The sequence below is a fragment of the Oryzias latipes genome, chromosome 15 (assembly GCF_002234675.1).
Source record: "Oryzias latipes chromosome 15, ASM223467v1".
Classification (NCBI taxonomy): domain Eukaryota; kingdom Metazoa; phylum Chordata; class Actinopteri; order Beloniformes; family Adrianichthyidae; genus Oryzias; species Oryzias latipes.
Genome location: NC_019873.2, coordinates 16,805,273 through 16,831,861, shown reverse-complemented (window position 1 = coordinate 16,831,861; position 26,589 = coordinate 16,805,273). Strand labels below are relative to the sequence as shown.

Below are 26,589 nucleotides of genomic sequence, written 5' to 3'. Positions count from 1 at the left end.
AACTGACAGTAGGTGAACCATAAAATCCATTATTTTGTTTTGTTCCTCATTTTCCCTCTTTTTCCACTTATATGTGTTAAACAGACCAAATCTTTTTATTATTGACTGAAAAGATTTATTTATGACCACTAGAGGGAGCCATTTGCCAGTAAAAGCTTGATGAACACTTGATTGACTAAGAGGTCATGTTTCTCTCCCGGGAATCTTCCTATTGATGAAGAGGGTCAGAATAAATGTGTTTTAATTTCTACCTAAAGCGTTTCCATCCCTCTGTGTTTGCTGTCATTGCTCTGTGTGACCACGGCTTGGCTTTGACCTGAGCCTCACCTGCAGCTCATTTCCCTGTTTTGGCCAAGCTTCCTCTTATTTGACTGCATCTGAATGCACAAACAACCTTCAAAGCCACAGACGCCCACACAGATGTGTTTACCTCTTAGCCTGCATGAGAACGTGCTACCTGAGGGAAGTGGGTCTCCTAAAGTGAAACACTGCAAACTGGCACAAAGCCTGGCCTTATTCTTTTATTGAACCAATGGGGGGGACTTGATGGTGTCACAGCAGGGGGAGGGCGCTGCTGCCCCTTTCTGACCCTCCTCCCTGCATGTCCCCCTCCTGCTCATTTCATCCCTGCACCCCCCCCCCCTCCCCCCTTCTCCGAACCTCATTTGAATCCCACGTTCAGGCCTCTTTGTGCGGCAGCGGCGGCGGCTGCCACTGCATTGTGCTGCTGGAGGATGCAGAGTTAAAGAGCAACCAAGTGAGTTATTCCTTCAGCTGGTTGAAGAAACAACGCACCTGAGCGTTTGGGAGGAAATGATTCTGAAAACTTTGAGCGTCTTCCTGAGGTGAAGGTGAGCCTTCGGCACGCTCCCTGACATTTGACCTGGAAACAAAGCTCATCAAGCTCCTCCTTTGGGCTTTTAGATCAGTCGGTGAGGTGCTGAAAGATTTCTGCAGAATCCAATCTGACATAACGGCTGACGTAGAGATGAAAGTGTTCCTCTGCGGAGTTTCTATTTTCCTTCAAAGTTTGTTGAAAAATACTAATTTGATCTGCAGCAAATTCACACAAATAAAAACAATGGTTGTTATTTCTGACACTCTTACAATCGCTCAGACTGCAGAGATCTATTGTAATTTTTTACTAACTACAATTTTTATTATACCAGCTGTGTGAGTGTGTAAGCAACATTTTTAAAAAGTTAATAGAAAAAATAAAAAACTCAGATGAAAATTTTAGTTATTGGAAGAAAAAAAACATCCACATTTAAAGAGGATCACTGAAATAAACCAGACCAAAGGTTAAATATAAAATAATACTTACATTACTTAAACAGTAATGTTTAAGTCATTCTGAAAAAATGTACTCTGAAGAAGGGTTTTTGCACCACGATTTATACTTTTACTAAAGTTTTTGAACCATTTTATATTTATTGCCTTCAAGAATGAGTAGGTTAATAGGTTTAAGCAAAATACTTCTTACATCATTAAATGATTTCAAAAGTACTTTGTATCAAATATTTCAAAAGTAACTGAGTACTTTTATGTTACTTTTATTTACTCAAACCCCGATTTTCATGTCTACATTTTAAGTAATGGTATTACTTAGAATGGGAAACTCTGAGTTTTTAAATCTATTCAGGCAAAATGTTGGCCACCTTACAATTTTTATTTCAAAGCTTTATGTGTCTATGGTTCAAGCTGGTAAAGAAAATCACATTGCAAATATAGTTTTATAACTCAACGACGGCAGTTTTTCCAATAGATGTTTTAAGACTTCTCATTCTGAAATTTATATTTTTTTATTTTTAACATAATACTGTCAGTCTTAAAGATTTGATCCAACATTTAGTGCTCTTGAGCAACACTGTGACCCTTTATCTTCTCATTCATCCAAGGACCTGACCTCTGTGTGGAATGCACAGCAGTAAAAAAACGTGGAAAGTTGCTTGGCTTGATCCTCCTTCACCTGCTTTTCTTCTTCTTCCCTTCTTTTCTCCAGTCACTACGTCCTCCTCCCCTGAACTCTGTAAAAACTCCCCAAACACAGCAGATGTGAGGCGGCCGGCGCAGACAGGCAGCTCCTGTGCAGGCTTCAAAACCTGCTTAGTGTCTCCATGGGTCACTCGCAGCAAAAAGAAGTGGCCTAAAAACAGGGAAAGAACACTCATCTTAAAAAGAGAATCACTATAAAGTATTGCAATTATCTGCCCATGCAGTAAGTATCTTTTAGTTAACGAGAAATTCAAATCATTGAGGATCATTGAAGATTCTGGACATGAGAACCCCACCAATGGCTCTGTGACAACTCACTAAAAACATTTGCTTTTTCTGTCTCATTTGAGTTTGCCTCTCTCTGTTGGAACTGAATGAGACTAACACATCAGAGAGTATAAGTAGTCATATAGTGTACACAGTTAGGTAAAAGTTTTGGCAGCATACAGCAAAATATAACAAAAATGTTTGCAATTAATTAAACGGTGGATTACTTTCAACAAATTGCCTACAATAAGCAAAGTTTTTAGCAAAAAGGATAGTTTCTAGAGTTTTTTTCATTAGTACACATCTTATTCGTATAAAGAAGCTTTACTTTGGTTCTGACACAAATAGGTGCTCCTGTGAAGTTTCCCTGTGATATGTGTGAAATATGGACTCACGCCTGGACAAGCACAAGTAAATGAGCCCTAGAGGAGTAAATTAATGACACAACTTCAATCCTTGTTCAAAGATTAGCTCTTTTTGCAGCTGTTCACCTTTACAGCTGCTACAACAAACCTGTAACCCTTGTGCTATCCTAAGCACTTTAACGTTGGGAGTTGGGTCATCTAGACCCACTAGACAGTGCGCTGAACCTTTTTTCTTGAATGATTTGTGATCTTCACTGGTGTCCATGGATTACATGAAATCTTTCCACCTTTATCCACCTTTGTCATGGTAGGGAGATCATGTCAATGTAAGGGGTGTGGTCATAGGATAGCACAAGGGTTGAAAGAAGTGATCGTAAAAAAAGACACACAGAAAGTTAAATGAACGGCAGAACAGGCAGGATGCTGTATCTATTCAGAAAAGTGATCTTACCAGAAATGTTTGTTTTAAGAAGAAATAATTAGTTTTTTTAAACGAAGATTATTTTGCTATTAAAAAACTTTCTACATATGATTATTACTCTAACAAGAAAATAAGACACTTTTTCTTGAAACAAGGGCATTTTTACTTTATGAAGATTCCGTTTTTGCTGCTGTCTATGAATCCCAGGACCCACTTTGAGGCAAGTTTAGTTCTTCACTCTCGTCACCATAGACAGAAAACTGGCTGCCCTTAGCCAGCTGCAGCTGTCTTTCTTCTGCTGTGTTTGACATGAATGTTTCCTTTCTTCACACCTTACAGTTTTCAAGTGTCTGCATTCATTGATTTTGAAACTTTGGTTGTTTGATAACTTATTAGGCAGTTAATAAGGCATAATTATAGGCATCTTAATGTTTTAATCAGTTTGACTTTATTTAAACTTTCTATAATGTCCTGTTCTCCCAACTTTTTCCAACAGTTTTAGGCAGACAAGAGTCAAATCTAATGCTGCAACATTTTTTATGAATTTTTAAAGAGTTACCATGTCCTGACAAGTTATTTTGAAGCTTTGTTGTCACCTAAGCTCTTTCTCTTTCTGTCTTTTCTCCTGTTTTCAGCATCTGGCTGGAGCATTTCCACTCATCTCTAACCCTGACTGCTCCTCAGCTGATAGCTCTCTCCTGTTTGAAGCTCTCAGTACCCCGAGCCCCACCCAGTTTCCATCGAGCTTCCACGCCTCGACCCCCTGCTCCTGACCTAGACTGCATCTCCGGGTCGCAGCTTCTGGCCCTGAGCTCCTACCTTCTCTCCAAACCAGCTGCTGTCGCCTTCCCAGCCATCCAGCCCAGCATGAGAAGCCCAGCAGCTGTTGATCAATGGGCAGCCGGGGCCGAGGCTGCCTGTCCCCTCCCCTGACCTCCTACCCTTAGACACTTAAACACACACAGATGCACACTCACACTCCCCAGGGAGGCAACAGATGGGGGGGTCCAGCCAGAGAAAAGGGCTGTGGTTGGGCTGCTAGAAGCTGGGTAAGGTGTGCTCACCGCCGCCTCTCTTTCATGCCCAAATCTGGTTGTGTGAGTTTTACATGTCTGCGCCATAACTCGTACAGTTGTGTGTGTCTGATTGTGGGTTTGAGGGGCAGGACATTTGCTCACAGTGTGTCTCCAGGCTGGACAGGTGTTGGCGTCAGCAGTGTCCAGTCTCGTTTCAGCAGCTGCTCCAGCAAACCCCTCTCTTTCCCCTGCGCTCCCTCCCACCCCCTGACAGATGTAGCCACACCACCACCTCTCAGCTTTTTATGGGCCCAGCCTGTTTTGACTTTAAATATTTGTCCAGGAGGTGCTTGCTCCTTCTCTCCACAGAGGGGGGGGGGGGGGGGGGGGGGGTTGGACATGCTGGAGATGACACTTTCACACTTTGTTTTTTTGTTACAAAATTTCCCAAAAAAAGTATTTACCACCTAAAGTATCACAAAGTCTTTCAGTCCATGAAAGACATTGTGGAGTCACTTCAGACACAGTTCTAGGTCAACATGATCAATTAAAACCTGGATGCAGAAGTTGATGGACGTTCACACAGATTGTAGTCAATGTGCTGTGAATTAAAAAAACAACAACAAATGATCCAGACGTGCAGCTTTGACGGCTTCAATAATGAGCCGATTGTTCAGGAGCCCCAGTTTCAAAGCACGGCAAGGTTGTTTTTTTATTAGGTCTTCACTGCTGTGGACTGTCTTTTGTTAGTGGAGTAAAAAGAAATTAACTTAAAAGACGGCGAATTTTATGGAAAAGGTTCTTGATATGTTCCCTAATGAAAAGGCTGATTCACACAAGAGTGTGCCAGAAAGCTTTATGTATATAAAAGGAGAACAAAATTTAAAGAAAAAACAAAAATCAATGATCAGGCAGAAAATAAATTATGACAGTCCGGAAGAAGAAAGGGACTGGGTGTTAGAAACAACTTCGGTTTGACTGGGACGTTTGGTGGAGGGAGCATCATGATTTGGAGCTCCCTTGCCACTTTATGGGATAAATAATTGCAAATAACACATTCAAATGCATAAAAATGTAAACTTATAGTTAAAGACACAGGGCAAGAGCAGAGATATAAATATGAAAAGAGGCAGAGTGATTCAATGATCCAAAGTGACCAAGTGAATCAACAACGAAAAGATTTAAAAACAGATTTTTTAAATTAAGAATTTCTAAATCAGAACTTGGACCTCATGAAAGTCCGCTCAGACGTTCTAGTCCTCCTTGTCCATACAGTCATGAGGAAAAATCAGTACTAAAAACCAGTCGGTATGTGTTTCTGCCCATCTTGTCAAAATATTGAACATCCCTAAAATCTAAAGAAAAAGCACTAAAGTCCAGAATGCCTTACCCCAGAAAACAACTACAAGATGCAATATTCCAGAATTTACTGGAACAACTCGTTCTAAATCTTTTCTGAACTTGTTTAACAGAAACCAACAATTTTAAAGTTTGATGAAATACAGAAATATAGCACAACAGTAAAAACAGGAAAAAGCAATTTTTGTAAAGATTTAAAGTGATGCTTTTACCTAAACAAAGTCCAATACCAACAACAGGTGATTGAGTGATCACTTTGCTAAAAACTAACTAGAGCTGATGGAACATCACACAAAAAATGCAAGAAAAAGCTGCAATGTCTTACAATTTTCAACACATGTTAAAGTCTCCTTATGGTTCCGGTCACAAATTAAAACACCTTCACCTATTCATTTTACATTTGATGAAATGCCTAAAACTCATGTGACAACTCAGGCAAGTTTTTTAAAAGTTTAACTTGAAATGAAGACGGCTGTAACAAGACCTTACAACAATTCTGAATTTTACTGCTGATGGAAATTGTTCAGTGGTTTGAGTTGTCCAAGTCTGCCTTTGTCTCAGTAAGGGCATGTTGGTGGGACTGACGGATGTGGGACCACCTGGAATGTCAATAGTGGCATATAGGTCAAACAAAACAAGATTTATGATATAGTATCTGACAAACCTCAAACATATGTCCCAAATCATCCATTTGGAAAGCTCATGTAAACGTTTCTCTGTTGCCCATCAAGAAGACAAATTTTGTTACTTAAAAAAACAAGATGGTAAAGAATACAAATAGTTGTCAGTAAATTTTAAAAGAATGTGGAATTAATATGCTATTTTTGATATGACAATCCCGTTTTTGAAGAGTGTTTTTATAGTATGCATGGTGGTTAGCCTTTACCAGACTTGTTAACTTTTTTTGATTTTTGCGTATCAGCTCAATGCAATTTTTCCCATGAAGCGTTCATCTTTTACAGTTTGTTGTGACTGCGTGGCTGCAAAAGAACAAGAACTCAGATCGGACATATTTTTCACAAGGCAGCTGCGAAAACACTGAGAACCTTGGATGTTTGGCTACATTGTCTCGGTGCTTTCAAACGTTAAAGATAAAAAGTCTTTTTTATTTTAAAAACTGATGAACGACTGAAGCTGCTGCTTCACGGAGACTGTAGGAAGGAAATGGGAGGAAATTAGAGGAAAATGGGGATATGAAGGAATGATGTACTGTTGGCATTTGGAGTTTGAAAGATAATTAGAGTGAGGATTCTGCTGCTGATCCCAGAAAAAACACCTCCGCCAGCTGGGTTCAACGTCCAGGAGGACAGACGACAAAGAGAGAAGAAGATGGAGACACGCGACAGGAAGGCATGGATTTGGGGATCGAGTGGAAGAGTGGTGGAGCACACCTTGTTGTGCCATCTGGGCTGATCCCCAACCACAAACACACATACATATCACTAATTCCCCATTTCCGTCTCCTCCTCGCAGCCCATTAGGAGAAGGATTAAGGTGGTGGCAATCACAAGTTGCAGCCAACTTACCCAGTTTAAATGAAAAAAGGGGGAGGGGCAGTGAAAGGTAGGCAGCTAACAAGGAAGGTCAAGGAGGAGGCCTCAAATCAGTGGGGTGGAGAGGGTAATGATTGCTACAAAGGAAACACACATCAGGATTGTTGTGGGGACGCAATAAAGATGCTCGTCTTTAGAAGTGGCAAAGCGAGCACCAAACAGATGCTGGTGCAGTCATCGCAACCCTCCAACCGACTCAACCCCTCCACCAACTTAGCCAGGCAGGGGTGGCTGCAGCTATGGATGGCGCCCATATGGCCGCAGCTGATGTGTGTGATTGTCGGCATTGTTCAGTTTGTCAGCAATCCTTGGGTTGCGGGAGGGAGCTAATGATAATGCAGAGTGCAGATGTGCTTTGGAGCAGCCCAGTCGTTAAGCAACAACAGCTTGTGTTGAGTGTGTTTGTGTTTTATGTGTGTGTGTGTGTGTGTGTGTGTGAAAAGGAGTTACAACCACAGCTGCTTGGCAGCCTGTCTGCTTTCTTGTGAAGACCTTCTGGAAAACCCACAACATGCACAAACGCACAACAGCATGCTTCAAAGACACACACAAACAGCTGCCTGGGCCTTTAAAACTGACATTTACACCTACTTTTCTGAGTGGACTGCTCTGCCTGACATCAAGAAACTATCTTGACACAGTTTCAATGTGGTAGCAAAAACTTTCTGAAGGGATTTAGTGAAAAACTACACTTTTTACTACAAAAAAAAGGAAAATTGCTTGTTTATTTTCAAAACATTAATTTAAATTGCCTCAGCAATGCAATTTTGTCCTTTACAGAGGACATTTCTAAACCTAAATATCTCCCAACCACTGCATATGACTAAATTAATGGCTTTTGGTATCTATGCACGACACTTCGAGTTTTTTAATAATACCAAAAGTGAAGGGATGGGATTTTGGGAATTGTAGTTTGAGGTCAGTTAAAAAAAAATTCCTGTTAGTCTGGAAGATGTAAAAATAATAATTCAATCTGTTTTTGTTTTATTTTTTACCAAAACTGCAACCAAGTTAGAAAATGTTGCATTTAATTGCCAACTCAACCTGTTTTTTTTAAAAAAGATTGCAATGGAACATTTACTAAAGTGGGTAAAAATGACAATTCTTAAAGAAATTATCAAGCCTTATGATACTAATTTTGACACATCAACAAAAGAAGAACACTGATAATCTATTCACACTGTTTTATAAGAATGTGCAGCTCAGAGAAGCCTGTAAACATGAAGAAAACTTAGATTTGAACTTTCAATGTGTTTTTTTTGAGCAGAGTCTTCCCATTTTTCCTGACATGTCTGTGAATGTTGATGACAGTTCTTTGAAGGGAGTGTGTGTGTGTGTGTGGGGGGGGGTTTCTGCAATAGTATACTGTACTGCACTCACACTCACGCCTGCAAATCTTGCAGTAGATCATATCAAAGCAGAGGAACTGTTTCTCCGTGTTGCAGCTGAACAGACCTGTTTTTGTACTCTGGTCCAGATGAGATGGACTCCTGATCCACACAGGGGGTACCTGCCACTCACCCAGTAACAGCTGAGACAAGCTGAGGGCCCCCCGCCCCTCAACAAACACTCTGAAAAGGTCTCATGTAGGAGTAGCCGGACCCCCAGTACAAGAAATGCTGCAAGTTTCTGGTGAATTTTTACTGTCGTTTGGAATTTGCTGTTCCACACCTCACTTTGTGGTTCTTCCATTTCAGATTTTCCATCTTTCAGGCATGTGTTGCCCAAATCCTCCATATGCATCACAAGACAACCCGAAGGCTGAGATACAGCTATTTCAGTTAGGTTTGGAAACACAAGCAAAAAGCTATCTCAGCAGAATTTTTTACTATTCGTCTGGTATTTAATGCTCCTCTGCAAGCAGTTTTCCACCTTAGAAGCAATGTAGATGACAATAAAGGTCATTTTCAGCAACTCTTTGTTCAATTGCTGGTTTTACTGAACTACGTCAATCATTGTTTTCCAAAACATCAAATACGATATCTCTTCCTTCCCGTCAAAGAAAACTGATACAGTGTGCAATGCTAATGAAAATGGTCATGAATATTAAAAAAAACCTCTTTTATGAAAGCTTCTCTTCATCTTTGGTTTGATTCTCTGTTTCATCCCTCTTCTTCTTCTCTACTTCTTCGCCACCACCATACAGATGGTCCCAAGCTGCCTTCAATAATCCAACGCACAACCATGCCAGTACACCCCAGGCTACACCCCTGATGCTACACTACTCACACACAGAAAGGCAGTGCCAGTTCCCTCGGCAGGATTCCTGTCTCCCTGGCCTCGATTGGATCACTGCGGTTCAGTGTGGAGCAGAAACTCTGGGCCTCGGGGTTCTACATGAGCCTGCAGGGTCTTACATTGGCCTTAAGTAGCTTTGCCTCCAATGGAAAGAAGCTCTGAGGCGTGTGTGTTATCTTTGATGAGTATTATTATTATCACACAAGCCTGAGCCGCCACATGTTGTTATTAGCTCAAGCCTGGTTGTGTACAGGTGCTCAGAAGCCAAAGCAGGCAATAAAAGGCAGAGAACGGAGGGGATGAGCAAACACCAGGAAGAAACTTCTGGAGAGGAGTGTGCAGAAAAAAGGGTTTGATTCAAGGGTGGAAGCAAATAAAGAAACACGGGGAAGGAAAAGGAGGATGGATGCGCAGAGGGAGGGATGGACAGAGTGCAGCACATAGGGGAGGGATGGAAGAAGGGATGGAAGGAGGAATGCGACAGATGGGTCGTGCATGGCCAGAGCTGGGAGGGAGTGGAGAGGTTGGCATTACAGGGTGAGGGAACACACACAAACACACAATACACACAATAACTGCATACTTACACGTATGTGCACCAATTTACGCTGCTCCGTTGCTTTTGAGTGACTTTTTTCTGTCAAAAAATAAGAGTGAAAAAAGAATAAGGAAAAGGTGTAACAGAGACGTTTAGAATAGTCATTTGTTTTCTCGTTCCTCCTGTCAGCTCACCTATTTAAACATTTTCGTAATTTAATGTCACTGTATAAAACTGATTTCAGATATGCTTTTGGTGATATAAAATCATTGGTAAAAAAATGAAAACATCTAAATATCAAACAATCTGGCTCACAAAACTTGAACAATCTTTAAAATATACTAAAAAACTATTGAATTGTGGAAAAAAACGCATCAGCAATACCTTATTTCCTTGACCCAAGAATGGGGAGGGAAAAAACCTTTACAAACAAAAACAACAAAAACCATGTGCAATTATTACCATTTGAATAGAAAAAAACCAAGAAATTGATCCAGTAATTTAATTTTATGCATCCAGATTTCCGATCTTAACAAATCAGACAGTTAACTTCACAAAATTATATAAGAAGTGAGCTCTGCCTATGGTAGATGCTGTAGATTTGTGAGAATTCACACTGTATGTATCGGTGGTCTCACATGAAATGTTTGTCGTTATTTTAGTTGCCAGGGGAAATGATCTACATATTTCAGAGACTATATTTTAGAGGCAGAGCATCTGCAGGGTTAAGTGAGAATGGCCTGGAAGGCTGAAGAAAATTGCATAAATAAAAAAAACACTGGAAAATTTACAAAGATTTCATCTTTGACCAAGATCTTTTGGGCATCATGACCTTCTAGAATCAGATGAGTATCATACAGATGCCACAATGTTTCTGCTTGTTGCAGGTAAAACGTGCATCATCTCTTAGGATCCTTTCAAAATAATTCATCAAGTAACAAAATAAACTAGTTTCTTCAACAATAGTGAATCCTTTTTAGGCTTGAATAATTAAGACATTTTTAAGGAACAATTGGGATATAACCTGGTTCCAGCATGATGTGAGTCATTAGGTGGGTGTTTGGTGTGAAATATGTATTCATGACTATTTTTTTGAACTGTGTGAGGAATCTGTTGACCCCTTAAAAAGTGTCCAAAGGTACGGACCTGATCCATGCAGAAGGGTCGAGGATGATCAGATTACAGGAAGTATTACAGCTACACATCTGTGCCACCCACAACACTTCCTGTTTGATGCAGGTTCAGAAACAAGGCAGGTCAGTTGACTGTGTCATCACTGCACAAGCAAAGTGTTTCCAAAATAAAAAAAAGAATTGTATTTTTTAAGCTTGTTTATTAAATTTCAATTCAAGTTTTTCAAGATCAAGTTTTAGAATTTTCAACATGACAAAATCGCGAAAAAAAAAAACTTTAATGTTTTAATAGCTTTTCTGAATGTACAACAGTTGTGATATTTAAAGGGGATTTTTTTTTTCTGTTGCACAATAGAATGAAGCAGATTTTAAATTGGAAAATCCAACAACAACCAGAATCCTATCTTCACTCCTCCCCTGTGTTTCTGTGCTGCTCACTTCTCCAATCCTCCGCAATTCTGCAGCAGTGAGGCCTTGACAGGGAGACTGAACTTGAGTCTGCCGGAGCACCACAGCTGGCAGGCCGCCGCTGGTCGTTTTCATGTGTGTTTGTTTGCCTGTACATGTGTACGACACAGCGGGCAGGTGCACCAGATGTCTGCGCATTGTGGGAAACATTGTTAGCTTATGAGTCAGTAGCAACAGCAGCCCGACAGGTTGAGTTAGTGACAGCGGAGCACCTCTCCCAGCGTGACCCCGTCAGGTCACCATGGAGATGATAAAGTGCTGAGTTGTGCACATGTGTCCCGGTGCCAGCAGTTCCCACCAACACCCTGCACACACCCTGTTCATGCCTCTTATCTAACACACACACACTGCTAGGAGAGGATGGCACAAGCATGGAGCAGGGCTTTATTGTTGCTTTGACCTCAAATCCAGTTAATTTGTCTGCTTGTTACACATTTTCTTCGAATGAGTCCTGCTGATTGAAAGATTTGTCTCTCCATCCTCTCTCTCATCCGACTCTCCTCTCCGGTTCTCGTCAGACGGGAGTTTGGAGCCGCTCTTGTTCCATTCAAGAGGAGCACAAAGGACAAGTACTGTTTAATCCCATCGTAGCGCGGCCTTAAAGGCAGACCAGCTGGAGGCCTTTGTGCCTGTGTGCAAAACGGCAGGTTATATAAACCTATGTGGCTGATGTGTGTGTGTGTGTGTGTGTGTGTGTGTGTGTGTGTGTGTGTGTGTGTGTGTGTGTGTGCGCTCAAACTCAAGTGTGAAAATTTTCAAAAACTCCCCCATGAGAGTTATTGTCCAATAGCTTGTCTTATGCATTCATGTATGTGTGTGGGGGGTGAATGGTGTGTGTGTGTGTGTGTGGGGGGGGGGGGGGGTCATGGGTAAGTATTATTTGGGGGCCCCCTCTTGCACAGATGCTTTAGATATTCAAGTTTGAGCTGCGTCGCCCTTTGTTTCCCTGGAGGAGGGAGGTCGCAGGGAGGATGCAGCGGGTGACTGGATGGCTGAGTGATTTGCCGGGACACTGTCCCCCTCCCACCCCCAAAAAAAAAAAAAAAATTTTTTTTTTACCCCCACTAGCCTCCCCTTCCCCCCTCTGTGCTTCGGCTAGTGCAGTACCACTGTATTGTCTGCATGCAGGCGGGCTGCTTGTTGCTTGTCTTCTGTCCTGCTGTGCTGAGTGCTTCACAAAGGAGCTCTTTTAAATATGGAGACAATCCTGGATCACTTGCACACTCGCACACACATGCACGCTTGTCCTCGCTTTCCTTTCTCTTGCCGTCAATTCTTCCCCGACTAGACTTGGCCTGGGAATGTTTCCTTTTTTTCACAGAGAATCAACAAGTCCCAGACATGAAAAGGGCACAGGAGGCTTTTCTCCCCCCGTCGACGCCGTGCGAGCTTTGAATGAATGCTTTGTGATGTGGCCATCTTGTCAAGGCTAAAAGCTGGGATTCTGTTTATTTTGGTGCTTTACACCTAAGTGGTTTTATTATTTTTTATCAAAATAGAGGTCTTTATAAAGGAAAGACAGATGTGTAACTTTATTTATGTGATTATAAATAGAAATATTAGACATCAGCACCTGTGTTGAGCTGATCGTGAAGGTGGGGTCACCTTACAGAGTCTAACTACAGAGTGGACAAACTGGTTTGGAAATGCAAACATCAGGACACTTCCACATGTCACAGACACGTTTGTCTTTATCTTCTCCCCCCTCCCTGCGGTATGGGAGTCCTCCCTGGCAGCTTGGCAGAGTAGGCTCCCTCACGCGATGCAGGCAGAGTTAAGGGCCCGGGCCCCCAGACAGGAGCCCAAGCTGGTCTCAGCCTCCCCAACATGTTGAGCTGGCCCGCCTTGGGCACAGCCAAATGGTTCTGCAGCTGCCCCTTTGTCCCCCTTCCTTAAGTAAACAAAGGACGAAACAAATTAATGACCTACATTCATAGCGAACCTCCTCGCAGAGATGGAGAGAGCAGTTGTCTACAAGCAGATGTTCGCTTACAACGCTGGAAACTTTAATTAATGATCAGCGAGCAGTGCAGAGTCAGATGAGAGGGTTTGTGTATTTTCTGGAGGGACAGCTGAAAGCAGGTTCTAAACATCTAGAAAAATATATTCAAGTTTGACCACTTTATTTGTAATAAACTCAATAAATCTGCCACCAAAGAATAAAACAGATGCTTTTGGATTCAAGTTTCGACTCGATTTCGACTGAGATCTTTTTACCAACTTAAACCTTTTTCCTAAACTTGGGCATTGATCAGATGGAGGACAATGTCATAAAGATTAGGACTGAGCTTATCGCGTGACTGTGCTTTGGGGGCTTACTAAAGAGACCATCTGTGGCCTCATGAACACCGCTCCTTGGCCTCTGAGTGCAGGGGCTTTTAATGCATCTGTAGGAGCAGGTTTACCGAGCAGCAAGACATTAGCTAAAGCTGATTTCTTTACTGGAAACCCGTGCAGGAGAACTTTGAAAGGAAGCTGTGTGTATTACAGGGGATTGGCTCTTAAGCTGCGAAGCATTTTCTTCTCTAATGCAGCCTTCACTTTAGCCCGTGCTGCAGATCTAACAGGAGCTGTGCAAGCAGGAGTTAGCCATCAGTCTGCGTCCAAGCACGTCTTTTCTGAACACACACACAAGTACACAACCTCCACCCGCATCACAAGTGAGGGACGGGATGCCGGGACCTCCTGTGCTGTCCCTTCTCGATGCCTCCATTGGACTCCCAAAAAAAAACACACACACAAACACATGCAAAGATTGAAGTTCAAGATTCTTATAATTTATTGCAGTTTGCACACAATTTAAAAATTCAACAACAGCACACCAAAAAATTACAAAACTAAACACAATTAGATTTACTCCCCTTGAGAAAAAAATAAAAGTCAACCCAACTATGATTGTCAAAGCTAAATGACTAAATCCAAAGAAGGAACATAAAAGAAACTCAGAATTACTGTAATCTCAACAGGGAGCAAATATGTTCCAATCAAAATCTGCTTGCACCCCCCCACACCCGCCCCAGACTGTGATTGTCCTTTGTCAAATAGACTCAGTCATGTCACCCCCCCCACAAACACTTCATGTTATTCCATTAACGGATAAACTGTCTAGGACATTTTAACTTGCCTTAAAAAAAAGTCTCCCCCATTTGTTTTCAAGTAAGCACAGCAAATGAAAAAAAAAAAAACGTGGGGATGGTTGTTTCACAGGACACTGCATCTCCAACCCACACGCACTTCATTTAAAAAAGAAATCAAAGTAGCTCGGACTACAGCAGTTTAAGGCTGTCAAGTAAAACAGAACAGGAAATATAAAAGGGGAAAAAAAAATTCCCTCAACAGCAGTAGTGATGAAAACAACAGCAGGATGGAGGGAGCCCATATGTAGAGACGCTGCCAGTGAAGAAATAACATTTTGAGACAAGAAATAGACGATGTGGTGCAAACTGCCGCAATGTCACCCACACTGTTGCATTGGCAAAGCCTGCAGGTGCCACCAGATGACAGGGCGTGCACGTGCACATGTGCACACACACTGACGAAGAGGAGGAGGAGGAGGAGAAAAACACAAAACAACAACAACAACAAAAAACAGCGTCTGTGTTTCTGCCAAATGTTTTTGGATTGCATAAACGCTTGACCATCTTTTCAAAATTCAAAACCAGCTTTGAGATTAAAATAAAAATAAACGGACGCAGCCCCCCCCCCAACCCGGACACAACAAAAACTTTATCGATTACATGATTCAAAATATGACAATATTAGTCTGATAGATTCAATAAATTTTGTGAATTTACATGATAACCCCAACCCTTTTTTTCAATGCTCTACAGTATTAAATACTTCCATAACTTGATTTTTTTTCTTCCTTTTTAATACAGCCATCTTTTCAGCAAAAATCCATATCTTTTAGCTTAAAAAGGTGCTTTCAGGCAGGCTGATTCTCTCCGGTCGGTCTCAAGGCGAGGACCTGGAGAGGAGGCTGCAGATATTTGGCGAAATCCGCCGCTTCTGGAGCGCCGAGTGAGGTGACGTGTCCGGTCAGCCCGGCTCAGAGTCGCTCAAAACCAAGAAGCGGCGTGACACAGATATCTGACCCTTCAACTTTCAGCTGGAGAGTTCAGGTTTAGCCTCTCTCCTTTTCCCTTCCTCTGTATCAGTTACACCTCAACCAAGCCACAAAACTGCACGACACAGACCTGAAAAAAAAGGCAGAATCCGCAGAGATAGTTTAAGAAAAGAAAAAGAAAAACGGCTTGTAAAGGATGGACACATGGGAAATGAAACTTAAAGCGGAGGAGACTTTTAACGCCTGAGGAGGAGCAGGAGGAGGAAGTGCTGGGCCGTCGTAGATCCTCAGTAGATTAAATTGACTGGTACTAACCGAGTCACACGCTCATAAAAAACACACACACAAACTCACACACACACGGGTGAGAAATCAGTGCATAAAGACACAGGCTTGAAACGCTTCATTTTATCGCTGCAACATCCAGCACGCTTTTTCCAAAGATTCTCCTGGAAACCCAACCACAGAACTACGAGAACAGATTCTCACTGTCAGAGGAGTGTTGTCCAAATATGCCCCGATGCAAAAAAAAAAGAAAGAAAAGAAAACCCAAGAGCATGAGGGTTTAAGACAAAAGTCAGATGTTCATGCATTTTGTTTTTCCCGCTTTTTGCGGGAAAGAAATTCGGGTTTTCAACAGACCGCACCCTGGAGTGATAATCACTGAGAAAAAAAGAAACAAAAGCAAAGCCTGTTGTCAAATATTTGATCACTTACAAGGTGTACAGTAATACAGCAAGTTCACATTTTTCTTTTAAAATATACAGGTTTGGACATCATGCAACAACAGCAGGTCCCATTACAAAAAAAAGGTAACAAAAAAATAATAATAATTATTAAGTTAAAAAATGCGAAAGATTAAAGTTTTAAAACTATAGCGGAACAATATACAACAACCTTAAATTAAATATCTTCTTTAAACAAGAGATGTTTTAAAGACTGCCAGCTAGATTTAAGAAATAAAAAAATCTATCCATAACAATAATAATAATAATAATTTTTTTTACTTGTAAAGGTCTTCTTGTGTTTAGAAAATACTTCAGATCGACTGGAAGTGAAAAAAGGAGGCTGTGCATTGCATGAGTGCCATCGGTTTGTCTGTCAGTCAGTCAGCTTTCCCCTGAATGCAAAGAGCTTAATGAGGGGGGGGGGGCTTCGCCAGCCAGACCTTCAAGCTAGTAGAGAAAAAAAACAAAAAAAATGAACACACGCAAAAACACGCATACACACTTACGCAAATAAGCTGACTTTTTGCCAAAGTAGTGCATTAACCCACACACACACTCTTCTTCAACTGTGTGGCGATCACAGTACCCGTTTAGTGTATTGTAACGCTCTTTCACTTCAGTGTGTTCGACCTGTGCTGCTGCTGGGCTGTTTGCGGTCTGAGCGACCGGGACGGATGGGAGTTCAACCTCTTACCCAGAGGTGAGGCGTGTTCTCACTGTGTCCTAGACACGGATGTAACCACAAACTGAGGAGAACCAACGCTAGGAAAGAATTCCTAAGGAAATACGGGTTAAAAAATAAAATTAATTTACCCCAACATAGCAACGACAAAAGAACTCAGTAGTAACATTTTTCATGTTCTATTAAAGTGCAGCTGAATGAGATGTTGCAACAAACGTGGACGCGACTCACTTCAAACTCCGCCTCCCTTTACCTCCCCAAGCCTCCCTGCTCTTCTCTCCTTCCCGGGATCTTTCCCTTTGTCAAACCCAGAAGTCTGTTTCTACTTCCACAGTTCCTGGGAGCTGTCCTCTATCGCCCAATCCCTGACATTAGGCAGCGCCAACGGTTCGCTCTTCACCGACAGCGAGTTGACCAGTTCGCAGTGGAATTTGCGGATGTGTCGATAGAGGTCCCCAGATTGCGTGAAACGGCGCTCGCACCACTTGCAGGCGTGCGGTTTCTCGCGTGTGTGCACCACCGCGTGCCGGCTGAGGTTGTGTGAGTATTGGAAGCTCTTGCCACAGGTGGTGCAGGTGTAGGGTTTTTCTCCAGAGTGTGTCCGCTCGTGGCGCTTCAGTGTGTACATGCAGGAAAAGGTCTTGCTGCAGATGGTGCAGGTGGGGACGTTGACGTCTCCAGCAGGCTTGGAGCGGATGCCCTCCTGCTCCCGGAAGTGGGAGCTGAGGTGGAGCTGGAGGATGTGAGGGGAGGGGAAAACTTTGTTGCACAGCGGGCACATGAAGATCTGGGTGTGTTGTGCAGACAGCATGTTGGAGACGTAAGGCAGCAGTGAGTTATCCATGCTGGCTACCTCTGCCTGAGCACGCTCGTTTTCTCCCCCCAGTAAGTCCTCGTCGTCTGCGGGGGCCGCAGGCTTCTCGTCGCGCTCCAGCTCCGAGGCCAGGGACGCCTCTCGCAGAGCGGACAGGTGCGCCTCCAACCCCAGCCTGCGCTGGGCTGAGAGAGGACCCCCGACCCCGTGGTGGGTCAGACCCCCGTTTGCATTGGAAAGCGAGGTTTTGGTGAGGCCACTGTGCTCCATGTCATAGTCCCCACCACCCAGCTCCTCTTCTTCATCTGAAGCCACTCCTCTCTCCACCTTAACCCTCACAGCCAATGGGCTCTGCAGGCTGTCTGGCGTAGCTGCCCCACTGAAATAGGACTGATGGTGAGTGCTGTGGTTGCTACTGGCGATTGGTTTGACTGACAGGTCAAGGACACAGTCGGCAGCGTCGTTCGACACCCTCCTGCCTCTGTGTCCTATTCGAGAGTTCACTGAGCGATGGGACCTTTGGGACAGAGACCCAGTGGAACTGCTGGGGCTGCCGGCTGGGGACAGCACCTTCCCGCCCTCCCCGAGCCCTTCACCTGGTTGCGTCTCGGCCTCACCGTGCCCCGGGCTGGTTGTAGCCATGGCTGGCGTTCTAGGTCTTTCTCCAGGCGGTAGCCTCAACCACAGAGGACCTCCCACAGCCTTCACCTCCTCCTCTTCATCACTGTGCAGCAGGTCAGCGGTAGCAGGCCGACCCGTCGAACCATCAGACAGACTGTCGGCCTTATCGGAGCAGCTGGATCCGCCATCCTCCTCTCTGCGAGTGCTGTCTGCCTCTGCCGTAGCTTTCTGCTTCAAACGTTTCTTACACACCTTGACAATGTCATACATGTGCAAGTAGCTGGCTGCTGCCAGCACATCCTCTACGGGAAGGTCCTGGAACTGCAGCTTGCCTTCGTACATGAACTCCAGCAGCAGGGAGAAGGCCGGAGCTGTGACGATGTCGCTGTTGAGGTGCACCACGTCTCTTTTGTCCAGCTGGTCCTTGTAGAACAGGTGAAAGTACATGCTGCAGGAGGCCAGCACAGCACGGTGGGCACGGAACTGAGCATCGCCCACGAGCACCGTGGAGTCACACAGGAAGCCCTGGTGCCGCTGCTCGCTCAGACACTGGAGTAAATGCCGGCTGTGGTCTGGGAACTCCATCCTGCCGTCCTCATAACCTGCGGCCGCACAAAAACACAGGAACTGGATCAGAGACCAACATGTCAATCATAAAAGAGTGACATTTAAAATACTTGAACCAAAAAAAAGTACTCTATATTTTTTTAATTACATCAAAAAGTAAAATTCAAAATAAGCTAAGAAACAGTGTCTGCAAAAAATAAAAACAAATCAAAATCACATTTGTCTTCTAATTATAAATAAGCTTTTTTCCAATAATTGCAAAAAAAAAACAATACTAAGCAGACAATGAAGAAAGAAATACAGAAAATAAAAAACTAAAAGAAAGAAATGACAAAAAGACAAATGCTAAAAATCACATATCAATCAGAGGCTGAAAGTAAAATAAAAATTAAGACGAGACAAAGAAAAACTAATGTACGTAATAATATGGAAAACCTCAAATAAAATATGACAAAACCTTTCATTTTTATGTATTTTTATGCCAATAGTTACTTTAAATCAATTAAATGTCTTTTTATAATTACAAAAAAAAGCTAACGAATGAGCAAATAATAAAAGTAAAAAACAACTAATTTAAAGATATTAACTATTTAAATGCCATAAATTCTGCAGGGAAGATGGTTTTTACAGTGACAGAGTTAATCTCAATGGTAGAAGCAGCAGTGACAAATTCCTCTGCCCTGTCTTTCTGCGCTCCGTCTTCCTACATCTCCAACTCCTCTGCCTGCACTCCTGGACTGTCACTGCTCCTACACTGGTTATTTTTATTAACCCACTTTGGCCTGGCCTGGCACAGCCCTTTTAGGTAACCGGCTTTTCAGCTGCACGGATCGTCCTCGCACAACGCGCGCGCGCTCCGAGCCAGCCTACCTTCCTACCACCTCCACAAGCTAAGTTGAGCAGAGAAACTGGTCAAATGAAATAGAAGAGTCTAAACCAGCCTGTCCCTTTAACCCGTGAGCTTTAAACGCTAGATTAGATGAGAAGAAAATCTGCAGAAATCCTCTGCAGGTGTCAGAAGATTTCCAAGGGTGGAAATAATGATCATATATAAATATATATATCAGAAAACTGCAAGTTAATTGAAATATGTAAAGAGTCCCACCTGTTACCCAAGTCGATTTGTCTTGCCTGAGAAAATACATGGGTCCCGCTCTGCACTGTGTTAACCGAAGCAGTAAAATCTCCTCATGTGAATAAAGCCAAATCAAGAATGAAAGCGTGCGAGGCTGCGTGTGCGTCTGCGTGTGCTGTATGTGTGTGTGTGCTCGCCCTGCAGCTCGCTCAGACTGCTTTTAATGAGGGGACACACAGGGACAAGGGTGTACCTCCCCACCACCACCCCCAACTCCACCCCCCTGTCCAGCCAAACCCCCTCCTCTGCCACCTCCTCCTTCCACCCAAACGCACCAACCAGCACTTGCAAACTCCTTCTCATCCGAACCTCACAAGAAAACCTCAGCACATCCGCCCTAGCCGAAGAAACTGCCCTCTTCCTCAACCCTCCCACCCACCATCACCCAGAAGAGAAGATTTACAATACAATCACTGTAAGTGCCCTGCTCGTCACAGCATCAATCCTAATCCTTAAAGATGGCTAAAAATAAAGACCGAGGTGGCGGCGGTGGGGAGGGAGCAGTCGGCAGAGGCTCCAGAGGGCAACAGCCAGTCACCCGGCCCACCAGCCGAACCGCCAGGCTGGACTCAGCCGGCTGGCCGGCCCGACTCAGGCAGGGGTCTGAGAGGGAGACGCACACACACACAAGAAGGAGAAGGACAGGCTGGGACGGCTGGGGAGGGAGGCTTACCCACATCTGATCCAGCTGACGGGGGCCATATGGCAGCTGCTAGCCAGATAAAGAGATTAAGACTAGGAGGGAGTGCGATTACAGCTGTCTAGCCAATTCAGGCAGCTCAAATCTGCAACTTCTAAATTAGTCTCCTTTACTCCAGCCGACAGGAGGGGGAAAAGTGGGCAGAGCAGAATGCACATGCTATCAAGTCATTTTACAGTCAGTTACAATTAACTGGAAGAGAAAACACATTACATTATCAGGGTTAAATAAATACCCCTTCTTTTTTTTATCTCATCTTTTGTTTTTTTGTGTAAATGTTTTAAATTAAACACAAATATCTAACTTTGGATTAACTTTTGTTCAAAGAAACACAATTCAAAATAAGGACAGGAGATTAAAAAATCGTCCTGTTTTCTATTAGTTAACGATCCAAATAAGATGCACAAAAATAGGAAAAAGAGAGGCAAAAGAGGAGCTTTAAATGCACTATTTTCCAGACTACAGACAAAGCGCTCAGGAGAGTTTTCCCGGTTAGCAATTAGATCTCACAGACAACCAACTACCGGTACTTCTGAAGCACTCATCAGCAGCTTCACACAGCGGAGATCCCCAAAGACGACAACTACCGGAGACTGTTTCTGCATTCAGACCTAACCAAACACACACACACAAACACACACACACGCAAACTAATACCTGCAGCAGCAACTTGATCAACTCCAATGTGGCAGAAAAGCTGCAGATTGTGTGGAACGGCCGCGTATCCTCCCTCTGAATCAATGAGTGGGTAGAAGAGGAGAGCAGGAGAGGCAAAAGAAAAAGAAGAAAAAAAAACGCTGCTCAAACTGCGAGGGACAGATGCAAAGTGGAGGAGATGTTGGAGGGGGAATGAGATACCACCTCCCTCCTCCTAACTGGCACTGATCGGCAGCCACAAACACACAGCGTGCGTGCACGCACACAACACTAACTCTCCCAGGCTGCCGCTGAGACTCACAATAAAGGACTGGGGAGGGGTGGAGGCGGTGGAGGGAAGGAGGAGGAGGAGGAGGTGGGGTGGATGGCAGCCTGTCAGCTGCTCTGACATCATCCTCAGATGGAGATGCTACCTCCAGCTGTGCTCTTTCTACAGCCATATGCTGCCTCCTCTACACTCCTGCCACCAGACTCCTCTTTCATTCTCCCAACACCGCACAACTTTGTCTGTCTTCCCACCCCCACCCCCCCACCCTCTCCCAAACCTCCTTTTGCGTTCCCTGGGAACAAAATACATGGGCTTTTCATTTAACTCAGGAAAAGTTCCCCAAACACAAATCAATATTACGGGTGAAACTTTTTGTTTTCCTTTTCTGATTTGCCTTGAATTTTCATCCAAACAAAAGCAAACAGTGACAGACAGACGATCGCAGCTGATATTGTTTTCCACTTTTTTCCAGTTCAGCGCCGCTGGGCCTCGTCTTGCATTCATTCAGTCATTCTTTCATTCATTAACCCCCCCAGATCGGACCCTTCGGACAACTGACAGCGGCAGAAATGAAACGAGGAAACAATGGGGACGAGTCAGAGAGAAAGAAGCGCAGCTCCAGAAGCAAAGGACCCGAACGGGTCCTCGAAACAAGCCGAAGAGAAACGATCTCCTTTCGCTTTCCCTTTCGGACGAATGTGGGGCGCGTGAATCCGTTTCTGCTACTTTATAAGTTAGGAGTTGTGGCGCGTGCGCTACCATTAGCAAACTTTTAAAGGACGAGCAAAACACAGATACCGGGAAAAAAAAAATTGTCACATACTCTTTAAAATAAATAAGTAAAATATTATTCCACATATAAGTTTATCTTTAATAGTTCATTTTTTAATTATAACATATAATAAACAGAGGGGGAACGTTTTCAAACTTTAACTCAAAAAATCATTAGCTGCTTTAAATAAATGTTCCTCGATGCATTTGTAAGTTATTTTTCCCACAATGTCAACAAATGTGTCAAGCCGCTCTATTATGATTTGGACAAATAAACTGCTTATGTTGGTTCATGTTATTAGCATTAACATGGTAAATAAAATTAGCTTAAAACTTACAAGGATGTCAGGCACCTACAAACAAGCACACACACACACACACACACACACACAAAAACTCTAATGAATTTCTTAAAACGGACACACAACAACAAACAGGCAGAAACGCACACACGGAGACACACAGAACCATGCAGCTAGCTATAGCGCGACAACGGCTAACAAAAGTAAGGCGGACGGGCTACGATATTGAGCTATTTACAGTTGTTTCGCAGGCCCCGGTGCTATGACAACAGCTGGTGAAACACCGCGGAAGGACAGCTAACATGGCAACTGTTAGTGCGGGGAGACAACACAGTCATGCTAAGAAAGGTTTAGCTACTTTCCACCCCCCCCCCACTCCGTAACCCGCCCTCCGTCTCCTGAACCTCCTTTAAACGGACTCCGGTTTTGGAAGAGGCACTTACAGACAACAGGGTCCACCGTCTTCCCCGCTCCCTCCGTCCAATCCCCCCTTCCTTCTCTTCTGAGACCAATTAGATTGACTTTAGACTAATTTCCATAACAGGCTGCCGAGGCGAGCAGGCGCAGGAACGGGGAGTGTAGCACTCTGCGGCGGCCAGATGTTTCCGAGCTGTTGCTGATCAACTCGGGCTGGGAAAGGAGGCGAGTTAACTGGCGCGGTACGGAAGCCAGTGGTACCGGCGAGGAGGAGAGCGGAGGCCCCCTGAAGAGGAACAGAAAGTGGGATAGGTCTTCTTTTTCTCCTCGGCGTAGGTTGACACTAGGCAACAACAGCAGCAGCAGCACACACAGTGAGGAGGCAGGAAAGAAGAAGCTGGGCCAAGCCAACTGGTTCTTCGAGTCAGCGGGGCGGACTGGCGCAGCGGAGAGCGAGTGGAGAGCGCGCGGTGCGCTCTGGGTACTGTAGTCTATGGGAGAGGTGGGGGTTTAGCTGCTGTGAGCAGGTGCACCACCTTGATGCAGGAAATAAACGTTGGTTTCCAATTGGCCTGTTGCATCATTAATAACACTTCATAGTAAATTCCAACCTGTGCTTTAATTTTCAACTTTATTAGTTTTAACAAATGAATTGAGACTGAAGTAAAAGCAGTCGACAGTACTGTTTTGCTAGAGTCAAAATAGTGCTTTGGACAATTTGCTGCAGATTAAATACATTACAGTATCTTCTTTAGCTGTATTAAACACACATTGAAATAATACTGAAAATCACATCTTATAAATGCTTATTCCTGAAGTCTCATGCCAGCTAGAGCCTTCAAAGAAGATTAAATCAGTAACATTATAAACAGAATGTTAATAAGAACCCAAAGGAAGTTATTTTGTTTTATTTGGTAAAACTCTTCAACTGCTACACAACTTTTTTCACAACATAAAGTGGTTAGAAACTTTCCAAAACTTAAAGACCCACTCCAGTTATGTGGGGGTTTTCGTGTTTTTCTAGAATGTTCTTGTGGCATTCTTCTCATGATGGAGGAGGTATATGAAGAGAAATAAGCTAAAAACTACATTTTGGTGTGTTTCTTCATTCAAATCGTTTTGAAGCAAAAACTGTTGCAAAAATTAAGATGGAAAAAGCTTGTAGTTGTGTCGCAAAAAGCTACTACAGCAAGCTACAACTTCCCTTCTTCGATCCATTATGTTGCATCTGCTTCCAGACGACTAGATCCTTGTAGGCCTTACCTTTCCTTAAATGAGCTGGCATCTGGAACAAAACTGTACAGCTCAATAGCTCAGATATTGTTCACTATTTTTGTTGCACCGGTAATGTTGGTCTGGGATTGTGAGTGGGTGTAAGCTAGCATGAGATAATGTAAACAGATGGATGATGGAAAGTGGGGTGGACTCTTTACCAACAGTCCAACCCACAACTCATTCATTCATTTATTCATTCAACCCACAACTCAGAGAGAAATTTCTATGAGCTACTGCTGCTGTGCAGAAACTGTGTTCTAGAAAATGACAGATTTTTAAATTTTGGCTAAATATGGCGTCATCACAACTAAAGAAGATGATCGGAGTGGGACTTTAACACTTTCATATTCAATTCAGATATATACTTTAATATGCAACTTTATTAGTTTAATCCAGAAGAACCCAGACCCATTTTTTTCTTAAAAATAAAATTATGTGTATTTTACCAAAAACTAAGTGGACCACAGAATCCATTTATGATATTTTTCTTTATCATTAATGTCAGCATGGGTTCTTATGGGTTAAACTAATGATTTGATATTTAAGTGAAAGCACTTGACACATGTTAAACTACAGTCAAAATAGTGCTTTGGACTACTGTATATGCTGCAGATTAATTACATTACACAGAGTCTCTACTCTAGCTGGATTAGGCACATGTTAAAATAATACAGAGATCATGTTCAACATTGCAGCTCAGAGGGATTAAAGGATATAAAATACATCTTACAAATGCTTTTTAGGGGAGTTTCACATCAACTGCAAAAACAAAACACCAATGAAGTTTTTCCATTGTATTTAGTAAAACTCTTCAACTGCAACACAATCTTTCTTAAAACATTTTAAGCAAATGGTTGTAAACACTTATCCAACAACAAAAATTTTGGAAGGGGTACCTCAAGGCACCTTTTTCTTAAGATGTGTTTTGACAAGATTTAACTCGAATTTTATTGCGCTCTATTCTGTGGTTCAATTTATGCAATGTTTATATCCATGGACAAGATCAGTTCTGAAGAGTCCAGGTCAAGCAGTTAACCAGTCTGTTTATTGTGACTGCTAAAAGAGCTAACTCCTCAGTGACAATACATGTTATACATTGGAGGTATAAGAAATGCAAGATTTCCAAAGTCAAACAACAACTGAAAGTAAATACTAAAGTGTGGCTCTTCAGATAAAAATCCGAACCAATGGCTTTGTTTCAAGGGGTTCTTCGTAAGCCTAAATGTAACAGGTTTCTGTATTGGCTGACAGGTTTTAGCTCCCCTGTGAGATGGCTGACTGGCTCATTAATGTGAGAACTATGACTCGCTTTCCTTTATAACACCAAGGCTTTGTGTGGCAAGGCCTGTTTAACCTGTCAGTGGCAGTTTAAAGCAACCAAGCTGATTCACAGCATTCATGCTGGATTTGGCCGACCCTGTGCTCACAGTTACGTTTGACGAGAAACCTGATTTCTCTTGTCTATCTAATTTTGTTTGAAAAGTCTTAAAATGTTCGCATGTAATGAATGAGTGTGATTGGATTATTAGGAACATCAGAATCTAAATCAGAGCATGGATGTACTGGGGTTCAAACGGGGAGATTAAATGGAATAAATATAATCAACCACTTTATTTTGTCGAAAAATCTTCAACCTGTCACCATTATGAAATAAAATACCCGGGTTTGGCACATTAAAGATTCAATACTTGTTTGTCGTGTTTATGAAATGTGCGCCGATGTGGGTCACTGGGACAACAAGACCTTTTATCAAATGTCTCGTCATGAGAGCCTTAACATGAAAAAGTTTGGGCCAGTAGCCTGAGTGAATCTGAGGGCCCATTTGCATTCCCTGAACCTGTCCCAGTAAGCTAATTGGCGTTACTAATAGGTGGCTGGATGAAGTGCAGCCCTGTATGGTAATGAATTCACATGATCTGGTGTCATAGCTGAAGGACTAGTTAAAATGCAAATGAATGATGACCTTGTTATGTGTCTATCAATTTGGGGATCCATGTTACCAAGGCATTACAATGAGCCCCTTGTTAATGCATGAAAGTGCAATTAGGCCCAACAAGCAGACCCACAGAGAGCCTCCACAGAAAGCTGGAGAAGGGCAGACATTTAAAACTATCCCCGAACATGTGTTAAAAAATAGAGCAGTCCGGTTGTTCTTCAGCTACTTTTAAATGGCTATCTGAGTGCAAATACCTCAAGAGGTTCAATGCGGTCCTCCAGACTTTTCCTGCTTTTC

General features: G+C 43.0%; 1 protein-coding gene and 1 long non-coding RNA gene across 6 annotated transcripts; both read right to left on the bottom strand.

Moving 5' to 3' along the window:
* Nucleotides 1-1,788: 1,788 nt before the first annotated feature.
* Nucleotides 1,789-9,854, bottom strand: LOC110016514. Its single transcript, XR_002291827.1, has 2 exons — nt 9,802-9,854; nt 1,789-2,146 (listed from the first exon to the last, which is right to left on the bottom strand). It is a non-coding gene; the product is annotated as an uncharacterized LOC110016514 (long non-coding RNA).
* A 4,254-nt stretch (nt 9,855-14,108) lies between these two features.
* On the bottom strand, nt 14,109-23,910 carry zbtb18 (zinc finger and BTB domain containing 18). 5 transcript variants are annotated; one of them, XR_002874753.1, is made up of 3 exons: nt 19,937-20,132; nt 17,061-18,866; nt 14,109-16,923 (listed from the first exon to the last, which is right to left on the bottom strand). XR_002874753.1 is itself a non-coding variant. In XM_023963268.1 (2 exons), the coding sequence occupies exon 2, from the start codon at nt 18,847-18,849 to the stop codon at nt 17,152-17,154; it is 1,698 nt and encodes a 565-aa protein (XP_023819036.1). In that variant the 5' UTR covers nt 18,850-18,866; nt 23,108-23,910; the 3' UTR covers nt 14,109-17,151. The 5 variants fall into 5 exon arrangements, 4 of the variants coding, with proteins under 4 accessions (XP_023819036.1, XP_023819035.1, XP_023819034.1 ...); XM_023963268.1 differs by lacking the exon at nt 19,937-20,132 and adding an exon at nt 23,108-23,910 and having other exon boundaries at nt 14,109-18,866; XM_023963267.1 differs by lacking the exon at nt 19,937-20,132 and adding an exon at nt 21,324-21,716 and having other exon boundaries at nt 14,109-18,866.
* Between the last annotated feature and the right edge of the window lie 2,679 nt (nt 23,911-26,589).

Coding starts and splice junctions, on each gene's coding strand:
- zbtb18 (XM_023963266.1), bottom strand. CDS start 19,976: ATGTATTTTCTCAGGCAAGACAAATCGACTTGGGTAACAG. Junction 18,867..19,936: donor CAAATCGACTTGGGTAACAG/GTGGGACTCTTT, acceptor GTGCGGCCGCAG/GTTATGAGGACGGCAGGATG.